Below are 19,682 nucleotides of genomic sequence, written 5' to 3'. Positions count from 1 at the left end.
GCTCCTGGACTTCTCCGGCTTGAACTGCAGGCGTGACCATGTCGCCATTTTTTCCAGAGCGCTCAGGATCCACTGTGTGCCCTGGATAGAGGGGGTCATTACGGTCACATCATCCATAAAAGCTCGGCAGGCAGGGTGTTTGTGCCGTCTTCTGCTTTTGGGCCTCTGCACTGTTGCTCCTACATATACAATTGTATATGTATATACAAATGTATATATGTATATGTATATATATATACAAAGCTTATTGTAAAAATTATTTTACAACTGCATTTATTTCAGAAAATTATAGTTTAAAAAAGTTTGGCGGGCTGCATTGCAAAGCCTAATGGGCCATACATGGCCCACGGGCCGTAGTTTGCCCACGCCTGGCCTGTGCTGTCATGCATGTCTGTGTGGCCTCAAATAAGGTCTTCTTTTTTAGCTTACAGCACCCTCTGCTGGTAAGTAGTTATAGCTTCAACTCTTCAGTGAACATTCCTTTATATTATTGTGTGTTCAAGTAATTTCAGGACATAGATTAACTGAATGTGGTTCTTAATATTTCCAAATGGACTGATCAATTATTATCCTAGAGAACACTGTGACTAACAGAAAGACCATTCTTACACAATATCACAAATATCAAATGTAAAGGAGTTTTTTTTTATTCTGTACTGATTTTATTCCACATTTTCAAAGGAGAGAGCAAGGGAAGATTGATTGAGAATCTGTTGAAGGAACAGGGGAAGAAATGACAGTTACATGTACAAGTTTTTTTTTTTAATTTTACTTTTTTGTTCAACTAATTTTCAGAATGGAAATTTTCAGTTAACACTGGTTACCAATGGAGAGCATTTTACTGCTACAATACTATTGATCGGGGGGGAAAGCACCGCAACCACACACCTTAGATCATTGTTTCTGAAGCAGTATAGAATTTTTACATCAGAAATCATTGAAAAACAAAAGGCAAACAAAAAATTGCTTACTTTTCAACTTTTGGCCCTGAATGTGCGTATGTTAAAAATATTATTATGAAGAACACAGCCTTTGAAACATATTGGCAGTTATGGAATTTAAACTGCAAATTCTTACGAAATACTTTATGCATTTCTTACATGATTGTTGTAATTTTTTTTGTATGAATCAAGATTTTATTACTTTCCCATTCAACCAATTTGTTTGACATACATACTGTAACTCTGCTGTATAACCAAAATTATACCTTAGAGTTAATTTTGGAGGGCATTACATTGTGATGTAACAAATTATAATAACTTAATCCTTTTTTTTAAAGGAAAACAACAAATGTTAAGGGAAAGTCTTCAGTCATCATCCATCTGTCTAGAATTGCAAAGGCAGAAAGAAAAATGCACAAAAATAAATGCATGAAACGAAAATTCATTTGTTTCAAACTATTTTCAATGAGACACTAGTGATTCTGAAACCTTTAACGTGGAGCCTCGCAAATGAACAACACTTTTGTCATGTCGAATAAAAAGAAAGAGCAGATCAGAAGTAATGACAAGAAAGAAGCGGAGCACAAATATTTCTTTGCAGATCGGAGAGAAGCGCTGACATGTGGGAGACATGCAGCAGAAATTCTAGTTGGCCCGCTCCTGAGCGTGGCGTTTGTTCTGTTTTGTCCACTCCTGTGAGATGGTGGCTTTGCCTGCAAACCCCACGACACCGGTAGACTCAAGCAGAACCATGAGGTAGATTATTGGTCATACTGACCACAAGAGGGGAAAAAACCTCTTAAAAGACATCCATTGGGTGTAAAACTTGTAAATTCATAAAAGTATGTATCTTTTTTTTTTTCATGTCACTTCTTGAGGTCTTAAAAAAAGGAAAGAGAGAAAATAAGTAATTGCCTTGCTCTGAGTTTGTCACCCTTCTTTCATCTCCGTATTGCCGTGGGACTCTCATTTGCTTTATTGCTACCAGAAGACTAGATAGCGAAACACTCAGTGGAAATCTCATGATTTGACACACACACACACACACACACACACACACACACACACACACACACACACACACACACACACACACACACACACACACACACACACACACACACACACACACACACACACATCTGATTAATGAGAAAAATGTCACCTGAACAAGATTGATGAATCCATGTTGGAGAATGTTTGATCTGATGTAAGGAAGGCACCTTTTTTCCAACAATAAATTAATTTCCCAATGAAATCATCCCCCTGTATCAGATGTCAAGTACAGTTGAATATTAATTTGATTTTTTTTTCTTCAAGATATCCAGTGACAACTTTAAAAACCAAAAAAAGAATCTGTTCTGAAACTTCAGCGCTAACAAGGTTTTTTCATTTATCACAAATAAAGGAACTATAAATCCATACAAACATTGAAGGGGACAAATATCTCGGCCTCATGCATTTTAATATCCGATTATACTTAGGGGGTTGCGAGGGGGGCTTGGGGGTGGGGGGGTCTGGGGTCTTCTGGCATTTTTTTTTATTTTTTTTTGAGAATCCTTGAAAAAAGAGAAAAAGAAGAGCCGGTGGTTTCTTATCAAAATAAATCTTTTTTTTCTTTTTCTTTTTTTTTTTTGATTAACCAGCTGCTTGAGTCCATTTACATCGTCCTCATTTTTTCACCTCAAACACGGGGGCAGTGCAAAAAAAAGTTCATGTATCTGGTCCAATCAGAGGCGGCGGTGACTCTTATCACTGTGATGTCATCAGTAACCCTCCTTCTGACTTGCAGTACAGGAATCAAGCCTAAAGATGTAGACACAGAAAACCAAAGCTGTGACATAAACTAATGTGATTATTTAACTTGCTCATTAATAATTCATTTGATAATGGAAGAAGACAGTTTCTCACAATAAAAGTTAGGTTAAAAAATCAAATAGTCACACAAAAGAAGGAGATGTTTATGCAAAAGAAGAAAACATCAAGATCTCCACTTTGGAGAGAATTTACCTGGAAGAAGTTTGATTATTTTTGTATCTCTAAAAATCTTATTCACTGAGAAATCCCCAACAACACAACACACCTGACGCTTTATTACAAATTGTTATCGTGTGCATGTAAAGCTGTTGAAATAGAAAAACCTCTCAGTGTTGATTTCTAATAAATTCATTGACCAATATTTATGAGAGGGCTCAAGTGTACCTGTGATTACTTGCTGAGCTGACTATATGGAGACGAGTTGTTAGAAGAGTCCACTTGCTGTGGAGTTCCATTATCCTGAAATCGAAAACGGAATCTTCAGTTTAGACCTTGAATTTCACTGCATTTGCACTGAGGCAGCTTTGTGGTAGAAACATCGAAAATAATTTCAGGCTAAATGAAAAAGGTTTGTTGGAAGCAATCACAGTTTGAAGATACAGTATGTCCCCGTTACATGTACACCAGATACAAGCTGAATGAGGCCGACACGCAGCCTACTCACAGGTGCCGTCTGTAGGGGAGGATATTGAGGCATGTAAGCTCCCTGGACGCCGCGATTAGTTGAAATGTACTGCAATATAAGATAAAATGTAAATACAAATTATGTTAAAGAACATTAAACAAATCACTGATGATCTAAAGTGCTAAAACGATAATCGAAAATGTGGAAAAAAAACTTATATCATTCACATTGCCATAATGAATTTCTAAGGAGGCTCAGATTGGATAAATTCACAATAACACACAATATTTTAAAAGTGTGTGTTTAATTTGCTTCTGCAGGATCTCAAATCTCTCACACACTGTCTACATTTCATTGAGGCTGTGTGTGATGTGTGATATCCCAGAATTCCACTCACTGCTCCAGTGTTTCCCAGTGACAGCTGACCCATCTGCTGTGTGATCATAGCTGCAGGGTGCAGTGACATGGACGGATCAACAGAGGGCGACATCACAGCGGCCTGTAATACATACAGTATGTCAGAGGAGCCATTGTGATGCTGTGCTAAATATAAGCTGCAACAACAGATAATATTAATATAGATCTGTAACGTCTATGGGACAGAGCAGAGAATATGGCTGAGGGGGAAATCTTTCTGTAGCTCAGAGGTTTAACAGATTGTAAAATCATTTGTGGGCGACGCAGTGACACAGTGATGGCTCTGTTGCCTTGGGAACGGGAAGGTTCTGGGTTTGATTCCTTTCTGTGTGTTTGCGTGTGTCTGTGTGGGTTCTCTCTGGGTTCTCAGGCCTCCTCCCACCTCCAAAAAAACAAAAAATCAGCTTAGGGCAATTGAGTGTCACTCTGCATGATTTATTTATTTTATTTTATTTTATTTATTTATTGACGGACATGTTAATTATAACAGACTTCACACCTTCATCACATTTGATAGTTTGTCTTATCTTATATGTGACCCCGTGATGACCTGGGTCCAGCAGACCCGTGACCCACAGGGTGGGAAAGTGACAGAAATTCGATCGCAATCGTTCCCTCAACAAGACGGAAAAAGATTTTTTTCATATCTTTAACCCTGTAATAATGCGTCACTCTGAGATATACGTCACATGTTTTATGTTCCTAAGCGATGACAGTACATAATGAGCTACAGTGCTACCAGCGCTGGTTTGGTTTCAAATGGGCTGTATTCCTTTAAACATGATGCCTTTAGGGAATAGACCACTTCCTAGTGAAATGAGGGGGAGGGGCAGATAAACAGAGACACTTGTTCCACTGGAAGCCATCTGTTGGAAGAGTTGAGAAAGAGTCATAAGACTGTCTCTGCTTCAGGCATTTCCTGCTGGATCCAGAGAGGGAGAGGAGGAGGTGGAGGACAGTGGATGAAAGTCTTTCTATTTGTTCCATTTCCCTTTCACACACTCAACTCAACACCCATAAACACACTTAAAATAGCATAAATACACAGTGGAAACTTCCCAAAAACTGGTCTCAGTTCAGCACATCTACATTTGGGGAAGTTTTGGATGTTGTTGGTTTGATTGTGTCAGCAGAACAGACTTAAAGTAACACGCTGAGTAACTGTGAGCTTTGGCTGTCACAGCACTACACACCCATTTCCTGTACACAGAGCTGGAGCGGCTGTTTGAGAGCAAGACTACAAAATTGCTGTTGTCTTACCGGGTGTTGCATGATATATGGCTGATGTGCCACCCAAGAATGACTCTGTACCTAAAGGTGGGGCAGACAGAAACAGAAAGGCAGATGTACAGAAAAGGTATTGAGGCATTTTTGTTCAAACTTCTATGCTACAAAATAATTCTGCAATTGCATTTTTGACTATTATTAAACAAATAAATAGAAATAAAAGGATATTATCAGTTCAAACAAGACATATCATATAAATCCTTTCATCCGCTATTTGTGTTCAACCATTAATTCCCAATTACATTTGCATTTTTAGCGCGGGAGGATCATTTAAACTACCCCAATGACCTCAAGCATTAACCATCAGTTCTGTCACATGATGGGTTTATTTTGCCCTGCTGAGTGTCTGTGAGGTCCTGCGTTCCTTCTCCACAACTCTTTGAAGATGGCAGAAGATTATCTGAGAGATCTTTTACGATGTTTTAAGTCTCATGTTCTTGTCTTGCATAGATAGCCATAATAAGTGTGACTTTTTTTTTTGGAGATAAGCCCATCAGCTGTGCTCATCAAAGGTTCATGTGTAGCAAGGCTCTCATTGAGGAAAAAGGCAGGAAATTGGCAGAATCACTTGGACATTAGAGGAGCAAGAGGTCGGGCGATGCCACATAAAGAGGTTGGACTCCTCTCTGAATCCATCCTCCATCCATAAACATGATGGATGTGTAATAAAACGTACTTTCTCCTGGTGTACGAGAGCATTACTCAGCTGTTGTCTGGGTGAGTGAGCTTTCATTAAGAGGAAGGGAGGTCCTTGAGAAAACTTCAGCTTCTCTTTAATCTTACTTTGAGACTTTATACTCACATAAATAAGCTGCCTGGATCAGAACAGTCTCCACCTGCTGACTGACTTTGTTGAACTAGTTATTAAAATCACATTCACACCTTCTGATTTACTATAAACTCTTGCGCAAATTGATTTCAACTCTTCATGGGAAATATTTCAAGGAATTACTGGATGATTCAAAACTTCTGAGTAAAACATTACAAAACATGGATCGAGAACCCATTTCAGAGAAATCGTGACTCAGGAATTATTGCAGTAAATGATTTTTTTTGGGGTGGGGGTTTCTTTCACCAACTCTCTCTTGTGAACCACAAAGCCACAGGTATATTACATTATTTCTGCTCAACCAAGCGCTTCATCCATTGTCACATGGAGTTTAAGGTGACCGGTTAGCGCCGTCTGACATTTAAAACAACTTAACAAAGCGCACACAGTAAAAATGGACCTTTACCAATTTAATTGTAATCGTGACCTCCAATGCGACACAGAGGAAAAGAGAAAGACGGCGAGAAACAGAGAGATATGCTTTAAATTTGACTTGATTCTACCGATAACACTGCAGTACCTGGTAAGCAGAGACTGGAGACACATAGGGAGACATTGCAGGCTGTACAGTCATTATCCTGTTGGTCACAGGATACGGAGAAGGATAGTACCTAAGAATGAGAGAGCATTTCAAAGTGATTCTCAAGAATTATGACTCACATTAAAAGTTAAACAGAAGCACGTCCTGCCTTAAAACCCTTTTGCAACTCACCCATTCTGGATCGCTGCTGAGGAGGGGTCATAGGTAAGAGTCATTGCACCCTAAATTGAGGAAGTAGACAATGTGGATTTACTCATGCACATAAAACTGAAATCAATTTGAAACAACAGTATTTACACAATACAATCCAAACCTCATCAGGTTGAATAGAGGGATCGTTTTGTTGAATGAATGCAATGTGATTTTTTTGTTGTTGTTGTTGTACCGAACAAATAATCACTGAGGAGCTCTCATTTCTCTACTGTCATACAGGAAATGATTTAGCCAGTGATTGATGGATGATGTTGTACACAATGAATGTCTAGGGGGAAAAATACAAATCTATTTGCAGCAATTTGGGATTTTGTAATGTTTTCTAAAGGCCTACCTTTATGATACAATAAACATTAATTACTTCTCGTTACATTTAAAAGGTGAGGAGCAGATACGTACTAGTCTTAGATCCCCTGTCTGTCCATTGGGAACAAATCCGCTATGAGCATGTTTCTTCCTCTGACTGTCTGCAAACTTACACAGCAACGGCTGGGAGGGAGCTGGGGGGCAAAGAACAGAAAGCAACACATTCCCAGTCACTCCATCAACAATCATCATCACTTCTGCAGATTTTGTCTGAGAGACACTCTCTATGTGGAAGGAATTACTTCCTACCCAGAACTCCAGAAGCTATCTTGATAAATTTCCCATTAAAGTGGGAGATGACGGCGTTACACTGCTCTGTGGTGTCCATCCTGACAGGAGAGGTGATAAAAGGAGGATGAATCATTATTAAAATCGCAATTAGACTGTTTCACACACAAAGTGACTCACAGACGCACGTAAAAAAAAAAGTTTTTTAAATAATTAAAATTAAAACGGCAGGTTTGGCAATTTTATTTGGAGTCAATTTGGATTGTGTGAGAAAATTATTTTGAATATAATTTGTTAAAAATTTTAAACATTTCTACCAAAACACGGCGTCCAGGTTTCTTGAATGTGGACATCAGATCTTTACAGATAGGGGATAAATTTAATCAAATACATTTAAATGCAGATTTTCTTTACAGAGAAGAAAGGAGACGACTTTAACAAACCGGAGTGTGAACGAAGGCCTTCAGTAATTCCATGTGTAAAAATGATGTACAACCCACAATAAGAAAGCTGTCACGTCTGAACAGAACCAACAGGATGCCACTGCTAAGCAGTGGATACATTTTTTGAAGAATTTCTCATCATAGACTTATTCTGAAAATAAAACGATTACCCAGAGAAGATGAGACACGCTCCTTTATCTCCATTCAGTGTGACTGACCTGGCGAAGCCCACGCCTCGGCTGTTGCCACTGTAATCCCGGAGGATCCGCGTGGAGACGACCTGGCCGAAGGGCTGCAGCATGTTCTCCAGCTCCTTCTCATCCACAGAGAGAGGCAGATTGGAAATGTACAGATTGGTGGGGTCCTGCTCCTGTTGCTGCTCGTACGGACGACATTGGAAGAAGAAATATGTTTAATAAATAGAATTTAGCATGTGGGATCTGTCCTTAGAAGGACGTGTTTACAGTATGTTCCGCACTATAAGGCACACTGGACTATAAAGGCGCACCTTCAATAAACGGCCCATTCTACAACATTTTTCATAACACAAGCAAACCTCGTTTTCTGACCACAATTCATTCCGGAAGGCTGTTCGAATAGCGATTTGTTCGAATTCCAAATACTTTTTTCCCATTACAAATAACAAAAATTCCAAAATTTTTGGTCGATTTCCGATTCGTTCGATGTCTAAAGCGCTCGAAAACCAAGGATTGCTTATTTAAGGCGGACTGGATTATCAGGTCCATCTGATGATAAGGTGCATCATCAAAGAGTAGCCCATTTTAAAACTGTTTCCATATTTAAGGCGCACTGGATTATAAGGCTTACTGTCGGTTTTTGAGAAAATTAAAGGATTTTAGTTGAAATACTGTAATTGCCACCAATTTACAAGGAAAATTTTGTTCTGAGCAATGCAGCTTCAATTTTGTCACTAACATAAAAAATAAAAAAAAGCTGCTAAATCATCTCTTTCTATGTGATGAAACCCGTTTCTGCGGATCAGGATTTGACACTCTAGTAAAAGGATGTCGGAGGTCGGAGAAAGACGCTTGGTGAAACAAACACGAGTTAAGCTCTCCTGCATACATGACCAAACAAACACACACACACACACACACACACAGAAACTCTTCATCTCTATTTGGCTACAGCTCGTCGTCTCTATGGTCTTCCCTAGAAACAGCAGGAGAGCGGTGTAGCCTAGCTACCACAACACACAACTGTTTTCTCCAGAGAACAACCCCCTCATCGATGAACTCTCACGCTGGATTTTAAGTACAGCAACACATGCTGGGGCTGAGAAAAAACCTGAAAAAAATACATAATGGTCCAGGCAAATTCATGCTGCACACAAGACAAATCACAGCTGTGAGGGAAAATACCCTGTTTGTAATGTAAGACTGGTGCGCTTTACTTTACATTAGTCACAGAGGGTGAAGTGGGGCTCGGAGCAGAGGCGCCGCTGCTACAGAGCTTTGCTGCATTTCTGCCTACATCAGTATGCATGAACACACGGTAAGCAGAATTCCACTTGTGATCGACGGTGTAACCTACGCAGGACACGTTAGGTGTGCACGATGGCGAGCGTCTAGCTGGTGGGCTTCTGCGAAACGTGTTACACAGACTTGACAGGTGATTTGGCGGGGCAGAAACATGACATCTGGTTTCTCTCGTGAAATTAAAATGGGGTCATGAGAAGAACAGCTTGTCAGCTGAGGTCACATGACTCGTCTAATGTCATTCCCCAACACACACACACACACACACACACACACAATACACATTTGCAAGTACACATTCGTGGCTGCACCAAACTCACCTTGGCCATCTGTGCCTGTATACCGCTGGTTTTCAGAGCATGCACCGCCTTCAACGCCGCCGCCGGGCTGTCGAAGTCCACAAAACCGTAACCTATATTTACAGGAGTAGCATGGACAATAAGATTAGGCACCATTTGTTAAACACGTGTGTGTATACGTAAATATTCATCCATCCAAAGAACGATAGAGACATTTATTCAGCATTTATTGTCCCCACTTCCTGTCAATCCTGATTTCCAGTTTCCAGTTTCTCTCTTTAATTCCGTCAATGTTTTTGTCAAATTTATGTCATTATTACATTCCAATTCATTGAAACCTTGCAAATCGTGCCACACTTTCTGTCGTTGATATCACAAAACAATATGACAACCGTGACAAAAATAAAAGCAGACACATTTACTATTCATGTCCCCGTTGATGGATTACCCAATCTACTCAGTGCACATTCTTTTTCATACACTTTGGAAATGAATGGAAACAGTTTCTGCCTCGAAAGGTAAGAAAATGGATTTTAAAAAAATCCAGAACAATGATATTTTATTATACCTCACAAAAATGCAATTGTACAAGTAAGTAAAAAATGTAGCACTATATGAAATGCGGTGCTGGTGTGAGGTTTGTGTGATGTTAAAAATTATGATCCTGTACTGGAAGATAATTTATGTTGTTAAATATCTATTTTTCATATCATCATGCAGTCCTGATCACTGGTTAATAATAATAATAATAATAATAAGTTAATGACCTTACTGACCTTTGCATTTGTTGGTTGTTTTGTCCAGGATCGCCTTTGCAGACTGAATTTTTCCATACCTGGACAGACATCACCATTAGAAGTGCTGAAAAACATTTACCAGCAAATGCGTGTGTGTGTGTGTGTGTGTGTGTGTGTGTGTGTGTGTGTGTGTGCGTGCGTGCGTGCGTGTGTGTCCTTCCAGATCTACACACTTCATATATTTGGAGTCTAAAAAATAAAATGCAACACAAGGAGAAAATTCCAAATCATAGAAATAATAAAAACTGATAGAACTGGAGGAGCAGATCTGCGATGGGTACGTTACATCACAAACGTCGGTTCTCTCCCCCAGCATTTCTCCAAGCACTGTTCATCTAGTGCTATCAGTGAATTATACTCATATGAAAGTGCGTCACAGACATCAAACTGCTGTCTTGAGGACACACATTCATGGTGAAGCTGACATCGCCGTTCAGACCCTGTGGATCTGAGAAGCAATAAACACCACCGAGGGACGAAACACAAGCAAACGGTGCGCAAACAGCTGCTGCTGCTGGGAGAACGCTCCGATGCCTTCCTCCATGTGCTGGTGAGTCAGACTGAACGAGAATGCAAACTTCCTCTAACTAATTACGCCATCCATCCATCCATCCATCCATCCATCCACCACCCTCACCATTCAGGCCGCAGCCTTGAGTATGAAGCATCCAACATGTTCACTGGTTTGCTTTTACATAACTGCTTTTTTTTTTTTCCACTAAGGCATTGCTCATTTCTACACTCTACATACTGCACAGGAGTTTTCCATAAACATTTCTGTTTATAGAGGAATGGTTGGAGAATTTTACGAGCATGTACGTTATGTTGAAACCAGTGTGTGTTAGCTTTCACACTAAAGCTGGAGTATTTAGTCATTTGAATGTAAAACCTTTCCTCAGTATCTTTTGTGTTCTGCTGTAATGTCATTGTGTTGCTGTTACTGTCACCTTATTTATTCTGCTCAGTGAAGTTATTTATTATTTATATTCATATTTATATTTCAATAGTCCTGTTTCTTTTTCTGTAACTCTTTGGAGCCACCTGGAAACTGAATTTCCCTTCGGATTAATACAATTCTATTTTATCTTATCTCATCTCATCTTATCATAATATAGCACCCGACGCCGGGGCGGAGTCAAAAGGCTATCTGGGAAGGTTAAGAAAGGTTGCTCATTATATATACTCATTGTTCGGTTGAAATGAAAAAACTGTCATAACTAACATATTTGCAAGATACATATAAAGTGCGTAGGTTTACTTAGCAAACAGATACGATACAAGAAGAAACAGCTAACATAACATAACAAAAAGCAATAAATTACCAGTCCTATGGAATCCAGTAATTACCTCCACCCAACAGGATTTTTGTTTTGTGTTTTTAGCGTGGCTGTCGTGGCAGAATTTGACCTGTTGAGACTTGTTTTAGGATTGTGCCTGTAGGGAGATTTTGATGTCAGGATGAATTCAGATGCAGACATGGATTCAGTCATTTTTTCCAACATTGACGGGGCTTTTTAGAAACATGATACATGATCGTAAATTACACATAAACTACCTGATGCATTACAATCAAACTCGGCGGAAGGGCACGGCACGCACTGTTGAAGAAGTCATTTTGAAGTTGATCTGGAAAAATTCTGTCATTTCCTTACAGATAAGGAGGTTTTTTTTTTAAGTGTTATTGTTATCATTTGCACATGTTACCATTTAGATTAGGTTTTAATTTACTTAAACGAGATTGATGATGTTCTTTTCAACAACACAAAAAAGAAAACACAAAACATTGCACATTGTTAGAGTTAGCTCAAAGCAGCTTTAGATGTGTTTTATTACCTCCTGGATACAGTCATGCTCATTTTTCTTTCTGCTTTCTGTCTTTGCACTAAGATGTGCTGTACTATGATAAGCTCAGCTAAATTAAAAATGCCTTTAAAATAAAAATCAATTAAATTCTGTTTGCATCAAAGTTTTATATTTTGCATTTAAAATAGCTGCTAAATGGTGGCCTAACTTGCACAGCTAGTGGCGTGTGTCCTTTAATTTAAAACAAGTATATCACTGTCAGACACTGGTGCTCTGATGTTCAGGCTTTGCACGAGTGTGTACTCACTGGTGACAGAGTTTGACCAGGTCCAGGTCTGTAGTGGCGGGGGGCAGCCCACGGATGTACAGGTTGGTTTTGCTGAGCTGCTCCAGGCCTGTGCTGCTGCTGTTGCTGCTGCTGCTGGGACTGGACGGCGTCATGGGGTAGGACTGCACACAGGAAAGCCACTGTCAGAAGTGTGTGTGTGTGTGTGTGTGTGTGTGTGTGTGTGTGTGTGTGTGTGTGTGTGTGTGTGTGTGTGTGTGTGTGTGTGTGTGTGTATGTATGCATAAATATACACACACATACACATATGTATATACATAAACACGTGTATATATCGCACACAATTGTTTTAGGTTACATCTGGTTTTACATAAAACATGTAAGGGGATTATAAAATATACTAATACACTTTGCTGATATGGATTATTGATAACATGAAAAGATAACAGAACAGAACAGAACAGAACAGAACAGAATAGAATAGAATAGAATAGAATAGAATAGAATAGAATAGAATAGAATAGAACAGAATAATGCTTCATGTAAATTTCTTTCATTATATATTTTTAGGCTATTATAAACAGATTATTTTATCCACAAACATACCAGAGACCATTCAAATACATCTGGTCTTGCATGTGGGTCTTTAAGAAGAACAAACTGATTAAGTCCATGTTACATCCTGTTGTAGTGTTCAAAACCTTCAGTCTTCTCATGCGTGTAAGATCAAGCATGCACTTCTGCCCTGCAAAGCATTTCCTTCCCTTTAGTCATTCAATAAAATAGCTCCCAGTCACCCAAAGCCACGTCCTGATCGGGCAGACGTCAAAGCACAGAAGAGTCACACCATCTGTCCATAACCAAAGGACAATCCTCTTCCACAGCCAAAACCACAAATACAACTATAACCACGCCAGGAGGAATCGCTGAGACATTCTTCCACATTTCTGTGGTGTTTAAGTGTCCATAGCAGCTTGTAGTCATTCACAAGTGGAGCATAGATCATTGCTGGAGGAACATCTGTTACGGGTCTGTTAAGTCTTCAAGGCCTCGACGGGGTCACGTGAAGCTTCTGAGACTAACCTGTTTCATTGGGGAGCTTCATTCCATACGAGAACACCCAGTAGTGGATTAAAAAATGTGTCACACCCACACCAAAGGGGGAAAAAAATCATTCACAGCTTCCCTGCTGGGATTCATCTGTGGCATCAGATTCTATCCTCAATACAACCCATGGGACCTTCTGATGGGCAAATATACAGTATAAATCTGAGAGTTGGGTAACCATGCTCCTGCAGGGTAAAACTGAAGCCTCAGATCTGCTCACATTGCATTCTTCGGCAGTATAATGACAGCAGAATCTCACCTCTGTGTCTGTTTTGTATTCCCATCCTCCATCTAAATAAAAAGGTGTGACGGGAAAGCAAAAGGGGGCACAGCCCGCAATTACCTTTTTTTTTGTTCACCTGAGAGGTCAAAATGAAGAATGCAAGCAGCGCAGTTCACTCCAGCTCACTGACATACATTAAATGACTCTCTCTCCACAGCTCCCTCTCGCTCTGCGTGTGTGTGTGTGTGTGTGTGTGTGTGTGTGTGTGTGTGTGTGTGTGCGTGTGTGTGTGTGTGTGCGTGGATTCACCCAGAATGCATTAATCTATAAAATGGACAACAATCACCGCCGTGCATATTGACTAGAGTGGGCGAGTGAGTGGGAAACCAAGGTTATATGGACATAATAATTAAAGTGTCGGTAATGGAGCTAGATCGGGTCAGCAGCTGGATTCATCCTCCACCAGTGGATCACATTTGTAAAAAAAAAAAAAAATCGACTTAGAAGAGAGGATCTGCTTTATGGAATAAATTAGTTTTCTATTGTACTGAATAAATAAACCCACATATTCCATATGGAATCCAAAGAGGGCTTTCCAATGTCATTTGTGGCGGCTGCTATTCATTCTGCCTTCACTCTAAGCAGAAAAAAAAGAAAAAAGAAAAGTAGGCAGAAATATTTTGAAAGAATGTCTTTTTGGCCTACCTGCTTACGATTGGCTGTCTTCAGCGGGTTGCCTGTGTTTGCAAAGATCATCCTGGAGCTTATAGATACGGTTTATTTCCCAGAAATTAAATCGCAGCGATGAGCCAGTAGACAGAGTGGAACCGTCTGCGAGGATCCAATCAGAGAGTCGGGCCGATCGGGTTAACACATCCGCATTCTGCACACAGGCTGGGGGGGTTGGGGGGCAATAACGCTTCGGTCCCGCATAGGTGTCCCGACACATCTACTGATTCTAGGCAGATGCACACAGGCGCTGGACCAAGCCTCCGATCCGGTTCATTGATCTACAACGTCCTGCTGCAAACCGCTCGCCAGTCCCACCTACTACAGACCGAACCATCTCCGCCCCTGCGGGGTGCGCGCGTAGCATAAACCGAGCGGTGCGCTCGTTAAAAGACGCGCTCGTGTTCGACTCTTTGTATCAAAGGCTGGTTAACAACTTTAAACAGTGTTGCCCGTTTTTTGATGCAGACCAAAAGGCTTTGGGGTGGAATTCACAGGCGCACGATCAGCTGCACGGAACACTCGTCTGATTTCATGATGATGTCGTCCGCGCATACCAAGCATTCTTCACCCCCACCTCCACCAGCCACACACACACACACACACACACACACACACGCACACCCACACACACACACACACCCTCTTCCTTTTCCTACCCTTCCCCCCATCCGACACACAACATGTCAGAGAATGAGGATGCAATGAAATACAAGCAGGAGGCTGGCCTGAGCTGGAGGTCACAGTCTCCCCATAAACCCACTATGAGAAAGGATCCTTAAAATAACATGCATTATAACCGTTTCACTCACGCTGCTTTCTGAATGTGTCCCTGGTATCAATGGACTGCCGGTGGGTTTCATGGTAAAGAAGGGAAATCCAAAAATTCATCATATTGTCATTCCTGAATTATTTTTTATAAGATTAGTTGTTGTTATAATATAATGTCAGTTGATAGTGATCAATATTGCATGTTGGTGGAGCATAAAAAATAAAAATAAAAACATAGGGAGAGAGCCTAAAAGAATTCAAACCCCAAACAGGAAGACCCCAGCTGGGATTAGAACCCAGAACATCTTGTTGTGAAGTCAGTGCTGCTATAAGCTGTCTAAAAGAATTAAAAACAAAATTCTTAATGGATTGTCTACTCAAATCCATGTCAGCAAATGGATTTGAGTAGACAAATCCATTTGCTGAAATGTATTTTGTTCCAATTTACACAAATCAATTTGTTACGATCAAAAACAGTAAATTTTAAGAACAGTCTAAAATTCAGATTAAAACATGTTCCATAAGTAGGTGATCACATTTTTCTTTCAGAGTTTAGATGGCTTCTCCATTCCTGATCTCCTGCATTTGACCTTTGACACCCTTTGGGTTCATCAAGCATGGCCTTAAATTGACCAAAGCCTTCAGTTGTAGGGCCCTGACTGAGGACCAGCCTCCCTCATTACACCAGGGTCACCCCCTCAGCACAATCACTCATTTTTATCATTGTGTCCATGTGTGTTTTAAGCCTTTTACTTGCTAATTCTTTTTATATAGTGAATGTTAACATAATTGAGGACAAAGAAGTCATTGTACAGAAATAGTTTTTTCAGGAAATAGTTTGTTTAGAATTTTATTGGACTTTTTATGTCCCATAATAATGGTGTTTATTTCCATGAACATATCTAGGTTTAGACTCATTTATGTACAACTACTACAATGTTGTTACTATTGTGGTAACTATATACTATATATCTACTTTTAGTATATTTATATACAGTACTGTATATATATATATATGTATAATATACAGTGTGTATGTATCTATATATACACACTGTATATATAAAACCAACAGCTATTGGCTAACCAACTGGACATTGTGGTGATAAATAAAGAGTAGAAGAGGGCAAGGTTGACAAATGTCAAGGGTTGAAAGAATGACTGGAAAATTTGTGGAAGGTGAAAATCAATGTGGTCCCAGTTGTAGTAATTACACTCAGGACAGGAACCCCAAAACTGGGAGAGTTGCTCCAGCAGATTCCAGGAGACATAATACCTACTTGGTAAAACGCAACTTGATCTAATACCTGTTTGTGGTGGTAGAGGAGGTGCAAAACCAAGAGGATGCTGCTAGGTGTGCCAGAGACTAAACCTACACAATAAGGCAGCTGGACAAGATGGGAAGCTGAGAGGAGGAAGAACACGTGGAAAGATCCATTGAGCCACATTTTACATCATTCCCTGTCCAGCAAACATAAATATTTGGCAAGGAGAAGACCCAGCCTGTCCTCGGCGCTGTGGTCCTGCAATCTTGAAGCGCATCTTGGATGTAAAACCAACTTGTCAGAAGAAAAATACATCAGGATAACAGCGTAAGAGTTTATTCAACAAAGCTACGCCTCTCAACCCACAAAAGTTCCTTCAGCCACCGTCTTCATTCTTGAAGGAGCCTTTTTATTCAAGCCTGGTCAACACAGCATGATTTTGGGAAATGCGTTTAAAAAAAGACAAGACACTAAGTTTCAAAACAGAAACTGTAGAAACAACCAGGGACCAGATCTGGTCCTCTGGTCTGCCTTGGAACCACCAGTCCTCTGACAGGATGCAGTAGAAATAGTCAGTAAACATAAAAGAACACAATGTACCAGCCTCGCTACTCAAGCTGCACATAGTGGTTGGACCATAGGAGTCCACCAAGTTGAGAGGTTTTGTTGCAGAGTTTTTGTTGTCAGCTCCACTGCCAGACAACTGAAGGAAGGATTTAGAGGGCAAACCCACAGGAAATCAGTTGAGACAAATTCCACAGCCGCTGTTGGAGGGTAAAGAGGAAAACCTACAGGTCCCCTCCCAAGTGATGAAGTCAAGTGATGATGTTGTGGCATCTGTTTTTTTTTTTAAAATACAGATTTCAATACCGATAGTTTTCAAAGATTAATGTTGGAGACGTCGACAGTTTTCAGTGTGCGCTTAACTTTTTTAAAAACAAATCCCACAAACACCCCTCTGTTTCTCAATATGATACAAGATATTTAATCCAGCATTTATTATACTGCAATATGAGATCACACAGTAGAACACAATATATAGCCAAAAAGATACTGAAACGTCTGAAATACTGAAATGTAGCATCACCAGAAAACAGGTATAAATCATTTTTATTAGTATATAAATCATTCCGTTTTAATTCATCAGCACCAAAGTCCACTAAAGAGTTTATGTGGTTTAAGAATCTTTTCGACGTTTTTCTTTTTTTCTTTTTGAAAAGTGGTGACATCAAAAAGGAATGGAACTGAAGAAAGTGTGATCTATAAGCCAAGATCAAAACCCAGAAAGCATTTTTACTGGTACAATCAAGTTTTGTGTCTATTCAGACATCTAAAGTGGACCAATTGTTAAAGATGCAAAAAGAACACAGTATACGGTAAAGGAGTTTCTAGATTAAGCAAGATATGAAAATGTATACCATTCATTTTTATGTAATTATACTTATTTAATATCCACATACAGATACTTAAGAACACAAAGCAGTGCTAACACTGAGCAGCCATCCTGCTGCAGGTCCTGATGGAGATGTATAAAACGGAGTTAAATCCAAATCCCATCAGGGTGCAGGGAAGCTCTTAAAGTATCAAATTTCACTTCCTTAATTTCCTCCGCTGGTAGGATTAAGTTTTGGTGGTGCCGTGTTACAATCTCCTTCTGATGTTCCCTGAAATGTCCAGCTGTTCTTATCTGCATAGACTTCCAGGGTTCTTTTGTCGATGATTTCACACAGTTTGGCAGGAATTAACTTTTTAAATCCCATTTCCTCAAATATGGACAAACTGCCTGTTTTTACGAGATTTCAAGATTCAGATGTAAATGTCTCACAAATCACTTCTTTTTGCTCTCTATTTCTAACCTCTGCGTCAAACAGATTGTGCATTAAATAGGTCAAGTGATGCGTACCCGCCTTCTCATTTGTTCTTCTATCCATTGTTTATTTGGGTAATTTATCAAAAAACTTGAGAACTCGAATCTTTTTGTTTGAACCAAGGAAATGATTGGATTTCAAATTGGACCACTGGGAAGCTGTCAGCTAATCGTGAGCAGAGCTGAATTCAGTGAGATAACCCAGTCAGCATGAATGATTCAGTAAACAATAAAACCAATGTAGATCGAAGGAAAAATAATGAGTTTGCTCCCTGTATTATTGTCTCTGTGATAAAGTTACTACTTCAATGGGGAATACATGTCAATGTATGAGCCCTGTTTCAAGCTGTATCAGCAATATTCCAGCATAGAACCCTGAAGCCGATGTGTTTGGAGATAACATTAATAATTTAGGTTAACACTTGACAGCAGAGGAAACTAGTTGGGCCCATTATAAGGATGTACATCCTGGTTAAGGCTACTGAGTGTACTGACTCATGGTGAGGTAACAAGTGCTCATGTGGATGTGTGTGTGTGTGTGTGTGTGTGTGTGTGTGTGTGTGTGTGTGGCGGTGTGTGTGTGTGTGTGTGGGGGGGGGGGTGGACGACTAAGAAATGTGGGTGATTACGGGTTCTTTTATCGCCAAATGAGGAATTAAAGAATTTAAATTTCCTGCTGATGATTGTAGCATTCCATCTTGCTGGCCAGAGCGAGCTGTAACACTGTCAGGTGAGATTAATCAACATGTGCTGTGAGGTTTCCAGCTGCCCACCAGGACTGCAAAAAGGTAAATGTAAAGGTAAAGGTGAAGGTTAACATAAAAGGTTTTCCATTAGTGAGTCCTCTTGCAATAATGGATTGCTTGCTTGTTAAAATATGACAGCCCACCCTGACAACAGAGATACTTTCATTACTTTTTAACAAATATAAATTATTTCGGTGTGAAATTTTTTTTATCAACGTGATGGTGCTGTAAGTGCTTAAAAGCAAAACAGAGGCGCCACGTTACAAATGATTTAAAAATGCATGTCAAATTACAATTAATTATGGACTAAAACATAATATTATAATAATAAAATAACAGTAATAATAAAGGTAATTATTGTTATTATTATTATTATTTACATATAAATTTGTAAAATAATTATATTCTCATGTAACAACAACAATATTATTATTATTATTATTATTAATAATAATAATAATAATAATAATAATAATGGTATCAGTGGTTGTTGTAATAATTAAATACAGTATTGTACTTATAGCGCCCCCTTGTGTCTCAGTTCTTACTGTTACAAGTGACGCATGTTTAAAATCGTCATCA

General features: G+C 39.6%; 1 protein-coding gene across 1 annotated transcript; it reads right to left on the bottom strand.

Moving 5' to 3' along the window:
* Positions 1-624: 624 nt before the first annotated feature.
* Positions 625-14,921, bottom strand: LOC137597403 (RNA-binding motif, single-stranded-interacting protein 1-like). The gene is made up of 14 exons (XM_068318336.1): positions 14,428-14,921; positions 12,414-12,556; positions 10,283-10,341; positions 9,528-9,619; positions 7,927-8,084; positions 7,287-7,366; positions 7,071-7,171; positions 6,630-6,679; positions 6,438-6,528; positions 5,062-5,112; positions 3,782-3,883; positions 3,424-3,492; positions 3,144-3,218; positions 625-2,747 (listed from the first exon to the last, which is right to left on the bottom strand). The coding sequence occupies exons 1-13, from the start codon at positions 14,476-14,478 to the stop codon at positions 3,150-3,152; spliced, it is 1,116 nt and encodes a 371-aa protein (XP_068174437.1). The 5' UTR covers positions 14,479-14,921; the 3' UTR covers positions 625-2,747; positions 3,144-3,149.
* Between the last annotated feature and the right edge of the window lie 4,761 nt (positions 14,922-19,682).

Source organism: Antennarius striatus, chromosome 1, assembly GCF_040054535.1.
Source record: "Antennarius striatus isolate MH-2024 chromosome 1, ASM4005453v1, whole genome shotgun sequence".
Classification (NCBI taxonomy): Eukaryota; Metazoa; Chordata; class Actinopteri; order Lophiiformes; family Antennariidae; genus Antennarius; species Antennarius striatus.
The sequence above is the reverse complement of the archived record's forward strand: the minus strand, read 5'-3'. Positions and strand labels throughout refer to the sequence as shown.

Bases quoted from the DNA above. Each gene is read 5' to 3' on its own strand.
- LOC137597403 (XM_068318336.1), bottom strand. From the start codon at position 14,478: ATGATCTTTGCAAACACAGGCAACCCGCTGAAGACAGCCAATCGTAAG. The intron at 9,620-10,282 runs GTCAGTAAGGTC...CTGTAAATATAG, and splicing joins AACAACCAACAAATGCAAAG to GTTACGGTTTTGTGGACTTC. The intron at 5,113-6,437 runs GTACTGCAGTGT...CCCCACCTTTAG, and splicing joins CTCCAGTCTCTGCTTACCAG to GTACAGAGTCATTCTTGGGT.